The sequence below is a fragment of the Neomonachus schauinslandi genome, chromosome 3, assembly GCF_002201575.2.
Source record: "Neomonachus schauinslandi chromosome 3, ASM220157v2, whole genome shotgun sequence".
Classification (NCBI taxonomy): Eukaryota; Metazoa; Chordata; class Mammalia; order Carnivora; family Phocidae; genus Neomonachus; species Neomonachus schauinslandi.
Genome location: NC_058405.1, coordinates 164,163,518 through 164,174,649, shown reverse-complemented (window position 1 = coordinate 164,174,649; position 11,132 = coordinate 164,163,518). Strand labels below are relative to the sequence as shown.

Sequence of the window (11,132 nt, the reverse complement as noted above, 5' to 3'; positions counted from 1 at the left end):
AAAAAATTAAAAAAATAAAAAATAAAAAATAAAAAAAATCTTATTAGCATTCCAACTGGTTTATTTTTAATCTGAATTCCTCAAAAAATAAAGACATTTTCATGTGATACTAAAAACTTCAGAGGATATGTGCACTTGTAACAAATTATTACCATTTTGAACACTTGTCTTATATTTGGTGCCCTTTAAAAATGTGTAGCAGTACTTCCGAATTAATCAAATGAATTAGATTCCATTTCTAGGTCACTCTTATCTGGGATGGTTAGTAAGGTGGCCATCACCTGGGATATGGAGCCCTTCTTACCGTATCCTAATCTCTATGGCAACCCCTGCTCTCCACAACACCCAGAAGATGCTTTACTTGCCTCTCTGACACGGGAAAGTAATACAGAAATAGCCCGTTGAAGCAGAGATGTAGGAGGGGGTTTAAATTATTCAAGATCTTTATGACTAATGAATGCACTCTCTGAGGCCTTAATGTCACTACTTTGCATGAAATTGCTGGGCGGTCAGAATAAGACATCAACTCTCCATAGGAACGCCACATCTGGAAATCTGTTATTACTCAGCTTTTCCCTCTTCCAAAACTGCTGAGTAACCTACACAGGCTGTTGGGCTAAACTGCTTCCCAGTAGTCAGAAAGGTAAGGAGCTGGCGAGGAAGCAGATCGATTTCATCTCTAGCTGCACTGTCCATGGACCTAGAGGCTGGACCCTTCTGCACCTACCTGGGGGCTTTAGGAAGAGCTCAGGGGAGCATTTCTGCACCAAAAAGAGTTCTGATCTGATTGCCCTTGCTATAATTTTTCAAAACAAATCTTACTTGAATATATTTGGAACCTTCCTAGTTTGGGGCAAGTCTAGGATTATCACTATTGCGATCATATTTTTAAATAACTAATGTAGTCAGTTTTTGTTTGTAAAACTGTTTGCCATTAATTCATTCCTTCATTAGAAGAGGAGGAAAGTATTATTGAAATTTAATTATCATGTAACTTTTAAAAACAGTTTTCAACTGCTTATGTTAAAATTTTTTTCTTAGAACCGTATAAGATTTCTAATAGCATAACCCATTAACCCATTCTTTTTGTTGTCAGTGAATATATATATGTATGTGTGTGTGTGTGTGTGTGTGTGTAGTTTGAACCATAGTTGCAACATGAAACAACAGGTGCCTAATTGACTACTTAAAAAAAAAAAAAAAAGATTTATTTATTTATTTATTTGAGAGACAACACGAACAGGGGTAGAGGGAGGGGCAGAGGGAGAGGGAGAAGCAGACTCCCGCTGAGCAGGGAGCCCAACACAGGGCTGGCTGTATCCCAGGACCCTGAGATCATGACCTGAGCTGAAGGCAAACACTTAACCGACTGAGCCACCCAGGCGCCCTTGACTACTCTTCTTAAAATAAAACATTGATTGAATTACATGTATACACACACATATATACATATATGTGATAAGGTGTTCAAATGGATAGTATCTGTCAGAAATTTAATGCATAGATTATTTAGCATAGTACTGTTAGAAATTTGAGCATTGAGAGCTTCAAATTTTGTCCTTAAAAATTCAAGTTAGTTTACATTTTCTTGAAGTGAGATTGAAATTACAATGCCTCAAAAGTTCCAAGTATTTACCATATTAGTTTCAGGAGCTGTTCTCAGTTACGGAGATACAGCTCCAAATCCTCACAAGGGTCTAAGTATAAAAAGCGCCTAGGCCAACATTCCTTATTTTTATCCTCCCAAGAGATTACACAGGCTCCCTGAACACTTTTCTTCATCGTTCCACAGGTGAAATGACTTTGCCTAGTCGTCTTTTTGTTCTCCCATCCTTCCTCTTCCACTGCAAAACCTTCTGCTTAAAATATTGACTTATTTTCAGTTACAGGGACCCTCTTACCATCTGCCATGCTAAGAAATTCCTGAAATGGACCCAGGTAAACAAGGTGAGTATTATTCTCAAGTTTCTGAGCACAGTTTGTAAACAAAAAAATGAGGCACAGATGTTGTATTTTCAGACTTCTGAGTTGCAGAAGAGTAGACATTTGACATCTGGCAGAAAAAGAAACTAGTGGGTGATTAAAAAGATTTTCTTTTTTTTCTAAACAGAAATTCATAATGTATGGATGAGTGTTTGGTCTATTGTCCCCAAAGCACCAACAGTAATTTAACAAAAGACTTATTCTCAATATTGTTATTAATATATACAAAAAGTGGCTTATCTTATTTTTGTATATTTTCATGGTTTACTATTAAAATGACATCACTGTAGATATTTTAATGTCAAGGGTAAGTTCACAGTACTATGTGGGCCCAAAAGTTCTCACAGCTGACACTGTATAAATATTTCATAAATGGGTATGAAGACAGTAATTCTCCTTTCTACCAATACCTCTGAATGCCGGGGTAACCCCAGGAGTGTCTTGTGACTTTTTTTTTTAAAGATTTTATTTATTCATTTGCGAGAGAGAGAACATGAACAGGGGGAGGGAGAGGGAGAAGCAGACTCCCCTGCTGAGCAGGGAGCCCAACACGGGGCAGGTGGGGGGGTGCTCGATCCCAGGACACTGGGATCATGGCCTGAGCTGAAGGCAGACCCTTAACTGAGCCACCAAGGCGCCCAAGAATATGCATTTCTAACAAGTTCCCAGGTGATGCTGATGCTGCTCACCTAGAACCACACTTTGAGGACCACTGGCCAAAACTATCTATTTCTGGATCATCCCACTAGAGATGATGGACAGTTTATTACATTCTCAGAATCTGTAGGAAGTGACAAAACAAGAATCATTTAAAGCAAAACATGTTTCCCAGTCAAATTGCTTCCATGAACAAGACCATGTGTAGCTTGTATTATTATTTCTTTAAGCATCTAAAACTACTTTCTTCATAGCTTTGGGCCTCATACATCAAACGACTTTTTCCTTTCTTGAGTTTTCTCCCACCAGCAGGAAAGGAAAAAAAAAAAAAAGAGCTTTTAGGAAGCAGAGCTGGTAGTGAATCACCTGGGATGTTCATTCATTTTCCACGTTGTACTCGATCACAGATTGCCATGTTATGCTGCATAACTCATCAGATGACACTGCAAAACATAATTTGACAGGAGTGCCATGGGCCAGATGGTAGAGCAGCTACCGAATGGCTCTTCCACCAACAGCAGCATCTGGGAAAACCTGCAGAGCCCCGAGTTTGCTTAGTCTCTGGATTCATTTGGTGCATCTGAGAGGAACCAGGGCACAAAAACTGGCCAATTTCCAGAAGGAAAGAAAATGTTGGGCATTACAGTTTTGTAAACTATTTTCACACTATTCTGGCTACTCTCAATTTGTTTTCCTTCTCCAGATAGAGGGCAGAGGTGCTTCTGACTTCTCCATAGTCTAATGCTAGACTCAGCTGAAAACTGAAAAGAATTTTCAGAACATAGGGAAATATTAAATAACAAAAGATTTAGAGCAAATTGTAGCTTCTTTGATATGGTTGCACCTGTTCAAAAAAAAGGGGGGGGAATGATGTGGAAGGTTCTTAAGATCGCTTGTTTAATGATATTTTTAGGCACATTCACCTGAGGTAAGTGTCTTCCACTCATGATCATATATCAATCATTGAATTAGGGTATGTTTCAGGAGAAGCTGTTGGCTTGCTCTAACTCCCCGGGGGTGGATCTTATGGTTTGGCACCATAAGCCCTTCAGTGGGTTAGCACAGTGCCTGGCACTCAATACCCATGTGTGTAACAGATAGAACTTTTCCCCACAACACTCCAGGGCAAGAAACATTATTTTCTAAACCAAAACCAAGTCACTGTGGCTTGGTATGAAATTTCGACTCAGTTAAGTTTGGGAAGGAGCCATTCCTTAAAGACACGATAAAAACCTTGAAGGTTCTTAGGGTGAACATCTGATCTGAAGTATTCAGGACTTCCTGTCCAGGCATCAACCTCCCCTCCCCCTTCAGGAAAGAGACAGCCTTAGCTAGAGCAACACTGAAATCAAGATTGGTTTTCAAGGCAAGGGGAGTCCAGAATGTGTGTGCAAGGAAGAGGAGCTAGGAGAGAGGATGAGGTTGAGGATTCAGAAAGGAAGGGATCCCGGTGGTATTTGAGGTAATGAACCTCTTCCTCTGGTCACCCAGCACCCATTTGGCTTTCTTCTGGTGAACCAGTGGCCCTGTTCTGCTTTGGAAGAACAACCTGCCCTTGATCTTGGTCCTTGAAATTCTATTATTATTGAGTCAAACTCTCCCATTTCCATGAGTGGCTTGAGTTCTTTGATGGGCCTTTCATAAGAAGGCCTGGGTGGGCTGACTTCAAGGCGGCCCCTTAAGCACAGAGAAGCTATTCAAACTTCCAAAGGAGTAAAAAGAGTTTAGACCTTGGAACACACACAAGAATGGACATGGAAAAATTGCCTCTTCATCCTCTAAATTCTCCCACTTCTGCAAGAATAAGAAGGAAACTAATATCACCATAAAATCCTGCCACATATGTTTGAATGGATGAAATCCACTAAGCAACCCCTTGATTTGTTTTGCTGTAGGGCCTGCTTAGCAGCAACTAAAGGGCTGCCTGTGTTTCTAGTCTCCAGCACACATACCTATTTATCTGATGAAGAAAATGAAGATCAAATAGTAAACTAATTTCCCCAAAAGAAAAAGGAACTAGTTATGGCTCCAGAGCTTTCTCTTCTCCACCACACTGTGAAAGGGGCATATGAGCACTCGGGCCCTGGTAAGGGCTCAGAACTGTTAGCCATTGTTGTAGTGTTTTTGGTGGTGGTAACTCTCAAAAGAAGGTATATTAATAATTCTTTTCTGATTATAAAAATAACATATGCTCCCTATAAACACATTGAGGTGATATCAACAAGTAGAATGAAAATAACTACACTAAGAATTCAAGCAACCAGAGATAGCGTCTATTAACAATTTCACAAATGCCCCTAGAAATTAAGCTCCACGTGGCAGGGATTTGTATCCGTTTTGTTAACTGCTGTATTTCAAGGGCCTAGAATCATGCTGGGGCCATATAGTAAGAGCTCAACGAATATTTGCTGAAGGAATGAATGGATGGAGAGCTTTTGTGTCACTCTCATATATGCATAAATTCATGTGGGTACATCTGACCAGAATATATTAACAAAATCGAGTTTATATTCTACAGTTTTTTTAATCCTATTTGTTTCATAAGGCTGTTTCCTTTTTTAAAATATTTTATTTATTTATTTATTTGAAAGAAAGAGCACACACACACACACAAACACACACACGAGTGGGGAAGGGGAGGAAGGGGCAGAGGGAGAGGGAGAAACAGACTCTCCACTGAGCAGGGAGCCCTGACGCAGGGCCAATCCCAGGACCCTGATATCACGACCAGAGCTGAAGGCAGATGCTTAACCGACTGAGCCACCCAGGCGCCTCTAGGCTGTTTCCTTTTTATATAAAAAGTTTAGTAGACTCAGAGGATGTCCTGTAGGGTCACTTGCAGCCTAGGACACTGAAACCATTATTTTTGTTCCCAGGTAGGAAAGAGAGCTCTAGACTTTGATTTCCTCACCTGCAAAATAACTACAGGGCTACGTGATCTCTAGGATTCCCTTCTCAGATGTGAGATTTATCTAATGAGACCGTCCTTTATCCATGATATTTCATGTTTTCTTTCCAGATGCCCTTAACAGTATTGAGAATTCCATTTACAGAACAGCCTTCAAATTACGATCAGTGCAAACTCTGTGCCAATGTAAGTACAGAATCTCTTTAAAAACTTGAAATAATATGATGCTGATGTGTGATGTAAAATTCACAGAGAAAACAAGAATTCCCCCATGTGAGTGACTGCTAGCTCCAGAAGGTTGGATCTGTGCATTTACCCCATTAGTAACAGAGAAGATGGAGCGGGGAGGGTACACCCTGTATGTGCCGCCCATGTGGAGCTTCGTTGCCCGACAAGAGAAAATAACTTGTGGATGAGGGTTTAAATTTTTTTTGTTTCATTTTTCCTACTTGGTTTCTGGACATTTTTTGTTTGTTTCCTTTTTAGGATACCAATATTGACACAAAATAAAACTGTAAAATAAGTTAGTTTAGAATCTACACTTGTAGATTTAATCATGAAAATTAAAAATTCCTTCTACCACATAAGATTGACATTTTGAAATCGTACCCCTCTCTCTGAACATGCAAAAGTACGTTCAGATGAGTCATCCTTGGGCCACAAATCTTAAAACTATCTTAAGAATTCTCTGAGAACTGCTTTTTTGGGGATTAAATTTATAACTGATTGAATGCCATGATTTTCTTTTCCTATATTGTTATCACGGGTAAAATAAGTCCAAATATGGTAAAAATGTTTATTTAGTAAAAATCCTCCAAAATGAAATAAATTGGGTTCTATGTATGAAAAACAACATGGATTCAACCTAGCTAAAGTTATTGATTTCTAATAAGTTCTAATAAGCATTTCATGTGAAGTGATTTATGATATTTATCAGATCAGACCTTAAAGAATTTGTGTTATACATACGACTTTTCTCCTGAAGTTTGGAATTTTTTTCATAGTTTGCCTTCTGCCTAATAAGTTATTTAGACCAGTGGTTTTCAAATTGTGCTTCACAAAGTGGGGTAGAAGTAGGGCAGGAAAGGAAGTAGAGGCAAGTGAGGGAAACCCCAAAGACCATCTCTTCAACCAATTCAGCTCGTTTTCTCTATTTTCCCTACTGCATTCTGTAAAAGGGTCTTTGAATAAGGGATTCTCAGCTTTAAAAAAAGATTTTTGACAAATTCACTTATAACTATTACTTATTATTCCAGGGATCAACAAAAGGCAGAGTATGTTCACCAAAAATTTACCCTGAATTTTGCTATTTTCCTGGGGAATTTCTCCCATTAAAGAAAGTTAGCAGCAAACGTTCGTGTAAGCCTCCTTCATTAATGCCTGGGTGTGGACCAACGGTAGAATTTGAGGATATACCTTTTTGAACGTCCCCCTCCCCGCATTAGAACCTGAATAATACTCATAGGGAATATTAACAATACACAAAACCAGTAGTTCAAAGTTCTCCCTAGAAAAGATAGCTAAACAATAATCTGAAAACAAAAAAGTCCCAAAGCCTGAGATAAAGCACACCGTGAGCTTGAGGCGGCAGGATCTCAGAGCACGACATAAATATTGTGGAGAGACGCTCGCACACCACCATCATCTGTTTTGCTGTAATACGGAACTCGCCGCAGAAGACAAGAATGCCCTGTGTTCAGCACGCGGGACAAGGTGATGAGTTTTGCGATTGAATCACGATAAAACAGTTTGCACCTTCCACCACCTGCAGCCACGTTATTAAAGTCACATCCGAAAATCTACTCCTCACTTTTGTAGACTCTCCCCTTGAAAGCAGGATCAGAGAACACATAAAAAATTTTATTATACTTGCTAGATTTCTTATCTGTAAGGCTGATTTACGAGGTAGAGAAAAGCGCAGGGTTTTATCATTCCACAGACTGAAGCATTTTCAATACCAGCAGCTCTGGGCGCCCCTGACATCCTCATCTCTCAGATGGTGTAAGTGGGTGTTTATTAATTTTGTCTGTTATCCTCTGTCTGCAAGAAACCATAGGGTTAGCTCTATTTCATTCTTCCTTGTATTCATTGCCTTGTAAAATTTTTAGGAGGTGGTAAAAAAAAATGTAAGAAATAAACCATTATTTTTTGTAAGCAACTTTGGCATTAAGTGCCTTCCCTAGATAATAATACCGATGGAACCAAGATCAACAGAAAGAAATATTGAGGCAAGGGCAGGACCGGAAGAATCCGATAATTCAGCAACCACTCTTTTATAAAGATCACTGGGTTTTTGGGGGGGCGCCTGGGTGGCTCATATGGTTAAGCATCTGCCTTCGGCTCAGGTCATGATCCCAGTGTCCTGGGATCGAGCCTGCATCGGGCTCCCTGCTCAGCGGGGAGTCTGCTTTTCCCTCACCCTCTGCTTGCCTCTCTGCCTACTTGTGCTCTCCCTCTCTCTCTCTTTGTTGAATAAATAAATAAAATCTTTAAAAAAAAAAAAAAAAAAGAAAGGTCCCTGGGTTTTTTAACTTAGGCAAATGCATTTAACACAATATTCCTTCTGAAGCAAAGCTGCAGACAGGGAAAACTATATTTGAACATGAAAGATAAATTTGCTCAATTCACTTAAGCAGCCTAAAAAATGTTTTCACCACTTCTCAGCACAGTGCCCTAACTTCCTTGGAAGGCTGTTTTTCAACTTTCTCACTTTTTTCCCCTTTCAACTTCATTCTATAAAGCAACATCCTAGAGGTTACACTAGGAATAATGTTATAACTAGGCTTTGCTAACAGATGTCCTTTTCCAAAATCAAATCTGCTGTTCGACTAATGGGCCTGAATTCTACACAAGAGATATGCATCCAAATAGTGTTCATATTCTAATTCCCTTTAAAGAAAATGGCTGCCATTAAAGAAGTCTTAATTAAACACTAGATGACATTTGCTTTATTTGAAGCCTTTGTTCCCATCAGAAAATAAGACAATTTCTACACCAAAAACTAATGATGTATCGTATGGTGACTAACATAACATAATAAAATTAAATTAAAAAAAAAAAAGACAATTTCTTGTTTGCTTTCCACAGTGGACTTGATGGACAGCGCCCTGATTCAGCACGTCCTCCTACGTCACAGCCTCTGGGAAGCAAGAGAGAGCCCCCTCCCTGTGCAGCAGCTCTTTCGGGCTCTTCAGGAGCTGTTTCAGAGAGTCACGGTGGAAAAACCAGGACAGGTGCATCCCAGAGCTTCAGAACTCACTCTGAGCCTTCTCACAACGATGTATGACAGGTGAGGGTGTGAAGGTCACGCTGTGGTCTCAAGGAGAGTGTTTAGTCACCACTGGTCATTGGCCACCTGGTGTTGTCTAAGGTTTGCTTGAGGTTTGTTACATAAGAAGGCTTCTTTGTTTTCCACAAATGTAGTATTCATTCAGGAGGGGGACAAAGAAGTACATGTTTATCAGCTTCACTAATATAAATGACCCGTGAATAGCAAAAAGGGAAGAACAAATCCACATTACTTTTGTCTCATGCAAACTCATTTCCACTCTGGACGCATGCACACCTTTTGCTAGGGTGGTTATCTAGCTATACATACAAAAAACCACACTTTTCTCTTATTTCTTTGCTCATGTCTTATTACCAATGATCAGTTTTTGTTTTGTTTCTCAGGTGTAGTCATGTTGATCAACCTATGCGTGAGTGGCTAACCTACGGTCTTAGTCTGTTTGGGCTGCTCTGACAAAAATACTGTAGACCAGGTGGCTTGAACAACAAACATTTATTTCTCACAGTTCCTGAGGCCAGGAAGTCCGAGGTCAAGGTGCCGGCCATTTCAGTGTTTGGTGAGCACCAGCTTCTTGATTCACAGAGAACTGTCTTCTTGCTGTGTCCTCATATGGTAGAAGGGGTGAGGGAGTTCTCGGAGTTCTCTTTTATTTTTTCTTTATTTTTATTCTCTGAGTTCTCTTTTATAAGAAGAACACTGATCCAGTTCATGAGGGTTCCACTCTCATGACCTAATCATCCCCCAAAGTCCCACCTCCAAACTTCATCACACTGGAGGTGAGAATTTCGACATAGGAATTTCAGAGGGATCCAAACATTCAGTCCACTGCACCTGTAAGCCAATTTAGACCATGTCAAAGGCTTGATTATGCATGCCACGGAGTAAATGATGTGTGTGTGTGTGTGTGTGTGTGTGTGTGTGTGTGTGTTCCACTGGCTCTGGGGTCTACCATTCTTCTGTCCCACTTCATTCTGTTTACCTTATGTGGTCTTGACCAAGTAGGCCTCATCTTTTAGAATGGACTTTAAAAAATCATAGTAAATATGAAACATTTGGAAAGTGCAGAAAAGAGCAAAGAAGAAATGTCACCCCAATCCTGGCTCTCAGAGGCAAGCACAGTTTAGCCATCTGGCAGATTCCTAGTGTTTCCTTTTCTAGTTTATTATTTTTCTTATTGCACAAATAATACATAAACATGTTCTCAAGTTATTTTTTCATTATTTCAGACTCCTTAAGCATTAAGCTATTTTTTTTAAGATTTTATTTATTTATTTATTTTTCAGAGAGAGAGAGAGAGCACAAGCAGGGGGAGCAGCAGGCAGAGGGAGAAGCAGGCTCCCTGCTGAGCAAGGACCTCGATGCGGGACTTGATCCCAGGACTCTGGGATCATGACCTGAGCCAAAGGCAGACACTTAGCTGACTGAGCCACCTAGGCGTCCCTAAGCATTAAGCTTTTGAGGGGGCACCTGGATGGCTCAGTCAGTTAAGCGTCTGACTCTTGATTTCAGCTCAGGTCATGATCTCAGGATAGTAAGATCGAGCCCCACTTTGGGCTACACATTGGGCTTGGAGCCTTTTAAGATTCTCTCTCTCACTCTCCCTCTGCCCCTCCCCCATCAAAAAAACTTTTTTTTTTGCAAAAAAAAAAATCCTCCAACATTAAGCTTTTGACTATCATTTCTTTTTTTTTTTTAAAGATTTTATTTATTTATTTGACAGAGACAGAGACAGCGAGAGCAGGAACACAAGCAGGGGGAGTGGGAGAGGGAGAAGCAGGCTTCCCGCTGAGCCGGGAGCCCGATGTGGGACTCGATCCCAGGACCCTGGGATCATGACCTGAGCTGAAGGCAGTTGCTTAACCAACTGAGCCACCCAGGCGCCCTTGACTATCATTTCTAATATCAATGCCTGCCTCTAACAATCCTCCTGCATTTGAGACATTGTTTTGCAGGCTTGGATCTGCACAGCTAGTGAGCAAAGGATGAGTAGGCTCTATGAGAGGGCCTGTGAGCTGGTGGATCTTTTATACACATGTCTGCTCCTTTTGCTTCCTTTTGTGCTTGTATCTTTGTTAGGTTTCCAGACATGTGCATCCTAAGGAACTGACACTGTCTGCTCTGTGAAGATAGGGTGCATCCCTGTTTCCCCAGTACCCAGTGCAGTGCTTAGCACAGAGGAAGCACCCAATAAATATTTGTTGGGCACATGAATGAATGAATGAATGAATGATGAAATATTTTAATTCAATTTTTAATCTGTCAAAATCTAGATATAGGAAAACAGACCATGAAAAA

General features: G+C 40.3%; 1 protein-coding gene across 1 annotated transcript in view; it reads left to right on the top strand.

The window, feature by feature from the left end:
• Positions 1 to 1,928: 1,928 nt before the first annotated feature.
• DYTN (dystrotelin) overlaps positions 1,929 to 11,132 on the top strand; it is a 45,054-nt gene continuing 35,850 nt past the window's right edge. Inside the window, exons 1-3 of the mRNA XM_021703245.1 lie at positions 1,929 to 1,947; positions 5,660 to 5,734; positions 8,636 to 8,837. Coding sequence (XP_021558920.1) covers positions 1,929 to 1,947; positions 5,660 to 5,734; positions 8,636 to 8,837 — 296 coding nt within the window. The remainder of the gene's footprint in view (positions 1,948 to 5,659; positions 5,735 to 8,635; positions 8,838 to 11,132) is intronic.